This window comes from Saccopteryx bilineata, chromosome 1 (assembly GCF_036850765.1).
Source record: "Saccopteryx bilineata isolate mSacBil1 chromosome 1, mSacBil1_pri_phased_curated, whole genome shotgun sequence".
NCBI classification, from domain to species: Eukaryota; Metazoa; Chordata; class Mammalia; order Chiroptera; family Emballonuridae; genus Saccopteryx; species Saccopteryx bilineata.
This window is the reverse complement of record NC_089490.1, coordinates 244,103,441-244,115,510: the sequence shown is the minus strand read 5'-3', so window position 1 is coordinate 244,115,510 and position 12,070 is coordinate 244,103,441. Positions and strand designations below refer to the sequence as shown.

General features: G+C 41.6%; 1 protein-coding gene across 5 annotated transcripts in view; it reads left to right on the top strand.

Annotated features, from left to right (window-relative positions):
- Nucleotides 1–12,070, top strand: part of LOC136311059 (uncharacterized) — a 42,757-nt gene that overhangs the window by 14,972 nt on the left and 15,715 nt on the right. The window contains exon 5 of one of the 5 annotated variants that reach the window (XM_066240216.1): nucleotides 1,479–1,774. The exons of the other annotated variants lie outside the window; for them this stretch is intronic. Within the exon in view, the coding sequence (XP_066096313.1) occupies nucleotides 1,479–1,663 (185 nt within the window). The 3' untranslated portion in view covers nucleotides 1,664–1,774. Of the gene's footprint in view, nucleotides 1–1,478; nucleotides 1,775–12,070 lie in introns of those variants that run through there. 5 annotated transcript variants of the gene reach the window in all.

Genomic DNA, 12,070 nt, shown 5'->3' with positions numbered 1-12,070 from the left:
TAGAGGTGAGTGGTCTGAGGATGTAGGGCAGCTCTGGCAAGCTAAATCATGGCTTCTAAGGTGCTGCAGCTGTCCCCTTTCTTTGCCCAGAGGAAGGGACGGTGAGCATTCCTTAGTTCAGATATAATCGCCTGGTCATATCTAGCTGCTTGACAGCTGAGAAATTTGTTTCTTGCTAGGCTTAGATAAAACTTGAAGGTTCTTTTACTAAAAGGAAGAAGGGTAGATGGGTATTGGGAGATGACCAGCAGCTTCTACCAATGTTATAAGCAACAATAGTTTAACTTTGGAAACTGTGAGGCCCGAGATCTGTGAGTACTGTGTGGGAATCCATGACTTGTACGTAAAGAAGGTGAGCAGGAGGTACAGCCCTTGCCCAGAGGTAATGATCTACAGGCTCTCGGGGGCCAGGAGAAGGCAGAGCGCTGCATACTGCTGGCTGCAGATGCTGTTGCCGGTGAGAATCCCACAGAGGGAATCTGAGCGTCAAGCCTGTTGACTCACAAGAAGACTTGCGAGACCGGACAAGAAGACCCCTTGGTCCAGGGAATAAGAAGAAGACAATGAAAAAAAATGGCAAAGAGGAGAAAGTCTGAGACTGTATCTAGCTGATCTGTGGCAGACCGAGTGTACCACCCCTTAGTGAGGAGTGATTCACTGTTACGCAAGAACACGCGGATGGCAACCACATCCTTCCTGCCTCTTATCAACCAGGCTTCTGGAAGGAGGCCTGATTCGGGACTCATTGTCTCTGCCTCCTCATCTGGTCACCATTCCAGGGAAGCAGCCCCGGACCTGGTCTCCAGGGACATCACATTGCCCCATACAGTAGATTCTCTACATTTTTGCATGGTGTTCCTCCACATCATTTGAGTGATTCACCATTCATTTCTTCATACTCTCATAATTTTTAGAACACCAGGTTCTCTTCATTCTCTCTGGCTTTCTCATTTCCTCCCTGGACAGCTCTGCCTCATGGTGGTAGGTCAGAAAGGCTAGAATGTCTCCCTCACCTCCCACTGCAGCATTCTTCTCGATTTCAGAGGCTGGAAGGCTAAAAAGCTACATATGCCATGTCCCTGTGCAGCTGTGCTCCAGACATGGTTAGATTCTGCCAACCAGACAGACTCACAGCTTGGAGGAGAATCCGGTTAAGACATTTTTGGATTCTTAAGAAAGTCCATAATCCTAAAGTATGTTAGGAGTCACTGCTTGACACAGTCCCCTTATGCACCTGCTCTCATATTTCGAGTTTTTGTACATAGGTGATTTCTGTGTTTGTCAGCCACTGATGCAGTAGTGCCACATAACAAAACATCAGGCAGCTCAGTGACTTGCAGCAACAGCTTCTGTATCTTCTTGCTCTTGGCTCTGCTTCAGGGTCCGGTCTCCCGGTTGTAATTGGGTTCAGATTTGTTGGGGTATCTTCATATTCTCCTTGATTGGCAGTTACCCAGGGCATGTTCTTCTTGTGGCAGATCACAGTCCCGTGGCAGATCACAGAAGCCTGAGAGAGAAGTCAAGTCACGCAAGCCCGTTCCGAGCTCCTGCTCTCATCACATCTGCTCATATTTTGTTGGCCAAAGCAAGACACCTGGCCATGCCCCAGAGTCAGTGGGTAGGGAAGTATATTTGCCCTCCAGAGGAAGAGAAAGGGGCTTAATATTTTCTAAAAATTAATAAACTTAATCCCAACTTCCAGTGTATAGACATTTTTTCTGGATGCGGCCTGCGGACATCTCTGTGCTGACGCCGCTTCACAGGCTGCCTACCTATTGTTTCGTTCTGCCAGGTCACAAAGTAAAGGGTGAAAACTAGAGACTGAGCTGGCTTCTTTGGAGAAAAGACATTCCCCGAGTTGGCGGGGCACCTGTGTGTGTGGATGTCTCGCGATGATCCCTTTAAATTGGATGGAAAGCTGTGGGCGATCTAGCCACTGTCTGCTTTTTCAGCTCTATTTCCCGTCTTGAAACTTCTACTCGAGCTCAGACCACCACAAACAAAAACGAAACCCCATTAGAAAATAAGAAATAAAGGTCTTGTGTGAACACTGACGCATTTGTTAGGAAGACAAATTCAGTCTCTTTCACCATTTAAAAATATATGAAGTCAAAATACAACCTGAAATAACTTTTATTATATAACTAAGCTTTCAAATTAATTGTCCAAATTAAATACTACAGTATCAATATTTTGATGATTTTTTTTCATCTGCAAATGCATCTGATTTTGAGCGTCTTTTTTCTGAAGAGGAGCAAAGTAAGGGGTTCAGAGGCCTCCCACAAACCTTTAACCATGACTCCCGCTAATGTGTATAACTGCTGATGAAAACAGAACATCTTTGGAATATGCTCTTTTTGGATAATTTAGTAAAAGAAATATTGGTCTTACCTCTTCAGCTGAGCCAGAAACCACCCGACTCAGGTGAGAGCAGCCCAGGAATCTGGACACTGGAGCTGTGGAGGGGCCATGCCCAGGCCTTCTGGGAGCCGACTAAGGATGCTCCAGGCCCCTTAGTCTGTGTTTGGTTCCTTTAACTTTTCACGGGATCCAATCTTCTGCCCACCAGAGGGATGAACTTAATTCAACCCTTTAGAAACCACAACCTTCAAAATTACTACAACTCCCCATCTTATTTTCCAAGAAGTCTATATTATGGAAGTTTTCAAATATATAAAAAAGTAAAGATTTTTGTAATGTAATCATCACCCAACTTAAACAATGATCTACCAACCCCTGGTCAGTCTGACACCATTTCTATGCCTGTCCACTTTCCTCCATTCCACTGGGTGATTTTGAAGCAAATCTGAAACATCTTATCATTTCAACTATAAATATTTTAGTATGCAATTCTAGATATAATGATATTGGATTGTCAGGATTCATATTATATATTAGATACATGTGATGTATGCATTTCTGTTAAAGAGGATATTGAATTCTTTTTGTTTGTTTTGGTAAGATACAGATTAACCACACAACCCGTCTTCTGTGGAGCCTCAGAACCTGTAAACCACAGAGGCGTTCATCTCTAAAGTTTGTCACAGATCATATCACTTCAGCCACTCACATTAAGTGAAACAGTTTGATTCTATTTAGTTTAAATGAATTCAAAACAAGAGGTTCCCACATTCTGCTCAGCTGCCAAGTTGTTAAATTCTCCATTACTGCTCTTGAATAATTTTCTAAGGAACTATCTATTTTACAAAATTTATGTTTTCCCCATATCTTAGCTAAAAAGTCCTTGGAGCGTTCTGTTTTCCTGCAAGCCAACATTCTTTTCTACTGGTCCATGAAGATGCATTTTCGCAGTGGTTTCACCAGCCAGACATCTAAACTGTGATTCTGCTGTGGCTTCTATCATTGCCTCTCTAACAAGTTTAAACATTCCACAATGCTTAAATTCCAAGGCACTTAGTACTGTTATCATCGGCATTCCCCAAGTAGCTTATGGAAAATGGTGGTGGTGATGGTGGTGTGTACACGAGTGTGAGCAGAGAGTTGGAGGAGTTCAGGGTGATAAATAGCATTTCCATTTTAGCCGTAAGCATTGCTGGCTTGCCCAATAATTAAAAAGAAAATCATGGTCCTGGCTGGTTGGCTCAGTGGTAGAGTGTCAACCCGGCGTGTGGAAGTCCTATGTTCAATTCCTGGCCAGGGCACACAGGAGAAGCGCCCATCTGCTTCTCCACTCTTCCCTATCTCCTTTCTTTCTATCTCTCTCTTTTCCTCCTGCAGCCAAGGCTCCATTGGAGCAAAGTTGGCCTAGGCACTGAGGATGGCTCCATGGCCTCCCCCTCAGGTGCTAAAATGGCTCCAGTTGCAGCTGAACAAAGGCCCAGATGGGCAGAGCATCGCCCCTTGATGGGCATGCCGGGTGGATCCCGGTCGGGCGTATGCAGAAGTCTGTCTCTCTGCCTCCCAGTTTTTCACTTTAGAAAAAAAAAATCACTACAAATTTTCACTGTCATATGATACTTTCTTGTTTTTTAAAAACTATTTGACTTTTATTGCAGTGGCTGCTCAGAAATTATGAAGTTGACAGGTACCTTTGTAATGAAGAAATACATCTTCTTAGAACTTTTTAAATCTCTGCCTTGCTTGTCCACTTGAACTCCGTGCCTTTTGCTGGATTTGTTTAATTCCTTGTCTGAGCCTGTTCTGGTGCTGTAATAGAATATCAGAGACTAGGTGGCTTATAAACAGCAACAGCGTGTTTGTCACAGTTCTGGGAAGTCCAAGGTCAAAGTGCTGGCACATTCCGTGTCTAGTGAGAGCCTGCTTCGGGTTTCCTGGGCCACTGGCTCTCAAATAGTTCAGGAAAAGAAAAGTTCTGCCTTCTGTACCTGAAACTTTTCTGTAAAATTGCAAATATTTCAAAAAATGTTAAAGTGGTTTGTGGACAGTTCTTTGGTGAACTCGGGCCTGAATGGGCTCTGATGTCCTTCCCAGCCATGAAGTCTTACAATTTCCCCACGTCCCTGCTTGTCCATTTCCCCACTCTGTTGGGGGTGGGCAGAGAGAGGAGTAAGAGGTGGGATGAAGGGAGAAGAATCATAATCACCACATCCTGGGAGGCTTTTAACTACACGTGCAGTTTCTCTCCAGGATTCTGGCCCCCCATGACACCCCACTGGTGTAAGCTCCTGGCAGTTCTGGGTGTGTGCCTGCCCCCTGTCTATCCTGGAGCAGAATCAAGGTTTAGAATCACCCTCCCGGGACCATCTCAAAGGGCCGTCTGGAGACCACTGCACAGAACTGAAGCTTTGTAATCCTACAAGAGAGAGCAGGAGAGTGCAGACGTGAAGGGCTGCCCAAGGAGGCAAGGTGAGCGTTCCGGGCAGGACCAGCCACCTGCCTCCTGCCTGGAGCCCAGAGCAGGCCCCGCCTTGGGCCAGAGAGGGGCAGAGGGGAACATGTGTTGGTAGCACAGGGTGCGGGGAAGGTGAGCAGCACAGTGCAGCAGGTGTGGCTGCATGTGGGGCTCTCAGCTGACGCTATCCAGGTCTAGTTTGATTAGCACGTTTGGTCTCATTCCAGTGCTTTCCCAGAGAGCTGGCTTCCCATGTTTTCCTAGAAGATGACGGGGGTTCATAGTGGCAGTCTCAGCTGCTCCTCAAAGCCAGGCGGTGCCCAGTTCAGAAGAGACTCCCAGACAGTGAGTTGGTGGGTGAACTCCAGCAGGACACTTGTACTTGGTCGCTGTCCACTGCACATTCCTCGGGCCACTTTGCAGCATTCTGCAACCAGATAAATAAGTAACTTCACTCCAAACAAGCTCCAGTTTTCATGTGTCTATGGAGGAAACTGTCCCAATGTTTCCAGCCCTCGGTTTCTTCATCTATAAAATGGATTGTTTCAAATTGTTGGGGATTTGCTTTTTGTTAGATTGCTTCTCTTTCCTCCCTCCCTCCTTTCTTTCTCTTTCTCTTTCTCCTTCCTTTCTCCTTCCCTCCTTCCCTCCCTCCCTCCCTTCTTTTCTTCCTTCCTTCCTCTTTTCTTTCCTTCCTTCTTTCTTTTTTTTTGCCTCAACATGGGAAAAACTATGACAGAAGATGGGGAGGCAGTCAGGACATCAGATATATAGAAAAGAGACCATGGCACCAACAAATAACAAAGACCACCAGAGCTCAAGCAACAAAGCTGTGTCTTTTAATTTACCAGACAAAAACACAAATTCCAATGAAGAAATTTTCTGAGCAGTTGTCTGAGGGGGAAAGGCTTTTAATAGATAGAGAGGGAGAGGAGTTGCTCATGTAATTATGCTAATTAAACATTGAAAGCCAGGGACTTAGATAACGTTTTTGAAGTCTTTATTTTTTACTGAACAGCAAAATTGAGAGTATTCCCATAACTCTCTGTTGGCACATGCATAACCTCTCCCCTTATCATCACCTGCATTTGTTACAGCTGATGCACTTACACTGATACAGTATACTCAAAGTCCATAGTTTACATTAGGGTTCACTGTTGGGTTGTGCATTCTGTGGTTTTAGACAAAGGTACAATGACATGTATCCGCCACGGTAGTTTCATACAGTGCATTTTCACTCCCCTAGAAATTCTCGGTGCTCCAACCCCTGGCAACTACTGATTTCTTTACTGTCCCTGAGACATTTTGAATCCGAAAAGAGAGAGCTGAGGCCCATACAAGGGTTGACACATGGATAGAGAACTGGTGATATTTTAATTGTATATTATTTTACACAAAAGGAATATGCAAAATAATATCCATTGTTTTATGTAAAAAATACCTAGAAAATATTTTCTCAGTAAGCACACTTTTTTTTTAAATTTGATTTTCCTATAAAGCCATGTTCATTTCTTGATTTTGGAGGACAAATTTACCATATTTTCCTTCTTTGGGGCATCAAATATCCAAAAACTGAACAATTATTGAGTGCTTACCATGTGTCAGACATTATGCTAAGCATTGTGCTTGCAACGATACTCAGAAACTCTCCTAAGATTTGACTTGTTGCCATTCCATTCTATAGCTATGTGTTGCAAAATCTATTGTTATTAATATTCTTGATGTAATAAGTTTATATTTATACAACTTAATATGCAAGAACATCATGTTTTAGTTAGATGATTGACCAAGATCCAAAAGTTCAATAACATTTATATTGGAACACAGGCCATATATTTTGGTTATGAGTATACAATATGTTTAATTTCATTCCCCCAGTATTTTTGGAAGTTTATCATTTCTGTACAGATGCACGTAATGTATGTTCAGTAGTATCCACTGCAGCATTGTTTGTAATTGCAAAAGACCAGGGAAAAATATGTTTATAAGCAGTGAACTGGTTAAATAAACTGTTGTACAACCACAACATGGAATACTATGCATCAGAAAAGAAGAATGAAGAAACCATATACTAATATGACAATATCTTCAAGATATAGAACATGAATCAAGAAAGGTATAGTAACAGATTAATGTTTGTATATTGTTGACCCTGGGAAGGAATGTACCTGCCAAAAAAGAAGCCTGTGATTAAAAGGGCCCAAATTTACTATCTGAGTCTACCTGCCATTGTTTACAATGTTACACTGTTACAGAAGCCTCTCATACCCAGCTCTTCAGGGAAAAGCTGCAGATTGAGTGGCCAAGCCTACTACTGCCCTGAGTTCCTGTTGTCTGATCCAACCCTTATAAGGGAGTTCCTAGAATCATATTTGACCAATTGGCTGAGATCTGTCCTGTCCAATCAGACCTTCTCAGCAATATCTTCATTTGCATATTTACCGACCAATCAGAGCAGCTCCATAACAACCAATCAGAATTTGAGATTTTAACCAATCAGGACAGTGATATTTGGACCAATCAGACTGTGAAAAATGGACCAATCAGGGACTAGGGCAGGCACATAATGGAGCCTCTTCTTCATCTCTGGGTGCATTTTAGGTTCATCCCAGAGGCTGTTTCCTTGGTTTGCAAATTTTACCTGAATGAAGTTTCTTGATGTACTACAGCCGGGATTAGGGACTTCTGATGGCATTGGGTTGGTGATAGCAACATTTTATTAATGTTAAAAAAGGAGAAAAAGGAATATACATCCGGAGCTGGTTATTGTCTGTTTGCTTTCTGGATCCTTTCCTCGCCATTCTCTACAGTGTGCTCTAAGTACATTTGATACATAACGTGTGACAGTTAATTTTGTGTGTCAACCTGGCTATACCAAACACCAGTCCAGATGTTGCTATAAGATATTTTTTAAATGTGATTAGCATTTTAATCAGTAGACTTTGAGTAATGAAGAGGACTTCTCATAGTGGAAGTGAGGAAACCTTATCCAATCAGTTGAAATCTTTAAAATGACAGGTCTCCCAGGAAGAAAGAATTTTCCCTCTAGACTGCAGCACAGAAATTCTGCCTGAGTTTCTAGTCTTTAGACTCCAGACTGCAACATATTAACTCTTACCTTAGTTTCCAGCCTGCTGGCTTCCCTACAGATTCCAGATTTGCCATCCCACAGTCATGTGAGTCAATTCCTTGAAATAAACCTCCCTCACTTGCTCCATGTCTATGAGAGGGAGCGGCTGTTTCTTCCCATGAAAAGATCTATAGAATGATTTGACTCATCACAGGTTGAGTTATATGGAACCCATTTATTGGCGAATGCTCCTGAGATCAATGTTGGAAGAGAACTGAGTAAAGAGCAAGGAAACTCATTCTTATAGGTCAGCCCTGGAGGGGCGAGGGCAGATCTGGAGAGCATGCAGAAGTTAGCACAGAGAGCATGTTTATACTCGTTTTACAGGAGTTGGAGAATAATGCCTCCAGCTCTTTTAACTGCCATCACAATAAATTTAGCATTTCATAAAGAGATACATTATTGTCAGACATTTTGCTTCAATTTGGTGATGTTTATACTCTCAAGTAGCTTGCCAGTAGTAACCTCCCCATCTATCTATGGGTCATGCAGAAAAGATCTGAGTGTTCTTGCAGTGGCCAGGGTTGGGGATTCACTTGAGTCAATCCAGGGTTTCCCAGATTTATGTGTCCATAACCTGCATTTCAAATCACATGATACTATCTTAAGGAATACACTTTAATACTCTTATTTAACTGTAGTCGGGTTTTCTTCAGGAATGCAACCTCCAATTATGGCATTGTTCTTAGAAGAAAATATGAGTCCCTTTATGAGGAAGATTCCAAGAACTGATTGTGGCAAAAACAGGGTCTGCCTGTACATGTCAGGTTGAACACTATAAAATGGAAACAAAACACACCTAGCTAGAAAGAGGAGAACCAGAGGAAGAAATAAGGGAGGGGGAGCAGGCTGTTTTGAAACATACACTAAGCATCAGGGCGGATTATAAGAGCCCAAATAGAGAACAGCTTTGTTTGTTTTTAAACAAAAAAGAGAGTAGGGAAAGGCTTTATCCCCAGGAGGCTGGATAAAGGAGAGGAGGCACATTAAAGAAAAGGTGGGGTAGATTCCAGGAAAGGCTGGCAATGAGACCTGGGTTCAGGTGGATTAAAGTGTTTGCTTTCCAACTAAACTGGCTATGCGCAGAGCAGAAACCAGGAGTCTGAGATCCACCAGGGACTATACTTCAGGGGTAGTGGGGAATGGTGGGGCATTCAGCCAGCCTGGGGGAAGGGGATGGTAACTAAAGCTGCCGTAGGTGTTAGACTGTCAGGCCGGATCACAGGACTCTCAGTGTACTTGTAGTTTCTCCATCTGGGTCTGTTTGGTGAGTTGTCCCCATGCTGGGCTAACTTCACCGTCTGAAACAGGGACTGTCCTAAGTTGTTATTCCTGTTGCAGTGCCTGTGGTCAAGGGAAGGGGCAGGTTGGGAAGACAGGTGGTCTCTTGATTCTAAAATGATCCTCAAAAGAGGAGAAGAAGTGTGCAATTCTTCCCCCTGGTCCCACAGAAGGGGGTGAGCAAGCTGAGTTGGGGGTAAATGTCAGCATCCTGCAATCCAGCAGGTGCGGGAAATTTCACCACATATGCTAAGGATGGATGGTGGGAATCACCTTCACATATACTAAGCATTCTCCCTTCTGAAACTAAGGTTTTAAGAAAAATATTAAGTAAATATGAAAGAACATTTAAAATATATATAGGGTAACAAAATTATAGTGATAAAAACAGACAGTGGTTGCCAGGGGTTGGGGATGGGGGGACATATGACTATCAAGTTTCTTTGTGGAAATAGAACAGCTTTCTAGCTCGATTGTGGTGGTGATTATGTAAATCTATCCACATGAGATAGAACTTGATAGAGCTACACACACAGAGTACATATAAAAACTAGTGAAATCTGAGTAAGGTCTGCAGTTTTAGTTCATAGTGTGGCACCAAGGTCAATTCTTAAGGTTAATTTGAATTATGTAAGATTATGTCACTGGGGGATGCTGGATAAAGAGTACATAGTAATTCATGGCTCTTTTTGAAATTTCTATGTGAGTATAACATTATTTCAAAATGAAAAGATTTTAAAAAACTGAAAGAGTTTTAATAATACGAAGAGCTCCAATACTAACCACCCACTTTAGGATGGTCAGGTATTTCTTTCTTTCTTTTTTTGACAGAGACAGAGAGAGAGTCAGAGAGAGGGACAGAGAGGGACCGACAGGAAGGGAGAGAGATGAGAAGCATCAATTCCTCATTGTGGCTCCTTATTTGTTCACTGATTGCTTTCTCTTTTGAGCCTTGACTGGGGGCTACTGCAGACCAAGTAACCCGTTGCTCAAGCCAGCGACCTTGGGCTCAAGCTGGTGAGCTTTGCTCAAACTAGATGAACCCACACTCATGCTGGCGACCTCGGGGTCTCGAACCTGGGTCTTCCACATCCCAGTCCTATGCTCTGTCCCCTGTGCCGTCTCCTGGTCAGGCATGACTGTATTTCTGAGACTTCAAAGCACTCCTTCCCGACTCCTTCCCTCTCCCCCCACCCATCAGAAATAACTACTACTTGCATTTGTGTTTCCATCATCCCTTTTTTTCTTTATAGTTTTACCTTATAAATTTATATACCCAATGAATATATAGTTCAGTTTTGCATGTTCTTGAATATGATATAAAAGAAATCATTCTGCATATATTCTTCCACTACTTGCTCTTATATTCAATATTTCCTTTCCAAATTCCATGTATTGCGTGCATCTTTTTTATTTGTTCATTGAGGTATTCATTGTGAAAACACTACTATTTATTTATCTATTCTATTGTTTATTAACATTTGGTCTGGTTTCAATGACAATTTTCCAGTTACAAACAGTTCTGCTATAAACATTCTTCTACATGTCTCCTAGCACACAGTGCAAGAGTCTCTAAGGACTATATCTTGGAGTGGGGATTACTGGGTTAGAAAGTTTAGCTACTTTTCTAATTTACTAGCTGATGCCAAATTATTTCCCAAGGTAATGTAACTATTGCTGTAAATTCTCAGTGACATTTGGTATTGTTAGGTTTCTTATTTCTTGTGTATTGTATATAAGTATAAAATGGTATCTGATTATTCTAGTGTTAATTCATATGGTTTTTTATTAAGTTCTATTAAGATTAAGCATTTTTTCATTTATGTTTGTCCATTTCTTTCTCTTCTTTTGTGAAATACATGTTTAACACTTCTGCTCATTTATCAGTTGTATTGTCTTTCTTATTGATTTATAGGAGTTCTTTATATATTCTGGAGATTAATTCTTTGTATTGCAAATAACTTCTCCCAGTGTCCAACTTACCTTTTTTTTTTCATTACAGTAGATTTTCAGGAACACAAACAATATAGTTGATCTTATTTTAAGACTAATTTTATTTATAGCATGTATTTTTTCAAAGAAATCTTTATAAACCAGAAAAGTCATAAAATCATTCCACTTACTAATCTTTAGTACATTTGTAATTTATATTTTTACATTTGAGTTTTTGATACAGTAGATATGGCTGTTATGTGTGATGTGAAGAATTCAATTTTATTTTTAAAATATATGGATAATTTATTTTCTCCATAACCATATATTGAAAAAAAAGTGATGTTTTCCTCAGGCATCTGCAAAGTCGGTTCTAGAAAAAACCAAGTATATTTCTATGCATGTGTAGGTTTGTTTCTGGGCTCTGTATTCTGTTGCACTGGTTTGTCTCTATGCTTTCTCACCAATACCACACTATCTTAATTGCTTTAGCCCTAGAATAATTGAGTATCTTGGTTGATAAATTCTCCCATATGGTTCTTCTTTTTTGAGTGTCTTGTCGATCCTTGGTCCTTTGCTTTTGCATATACATTTTGGAATCAGCTTACCAAGTTTCTCCAAATCTCAGGAGAATTATGATTGGATTCACAAAGTCACGTATCTCCACATGTATGTGCATACACACTTGATCACATTTTGCAGACCAGCAAATCATTTGTCCAGCTTTACACTTCATGAGATCATTGGTACATTCCAGAGGCAGGGAGTTGGTTTCATATGGAGGCATATGAAGCCATTGTCTCCCCCACCACCAGCTCTAATATACCAGTATCTGATAATAACATGGAAGGAGAGCCTGTGCTCAAATTGCCATGACCAAAGGTTTCACTTAAAGAGTTGACCCCTAAGTTAGA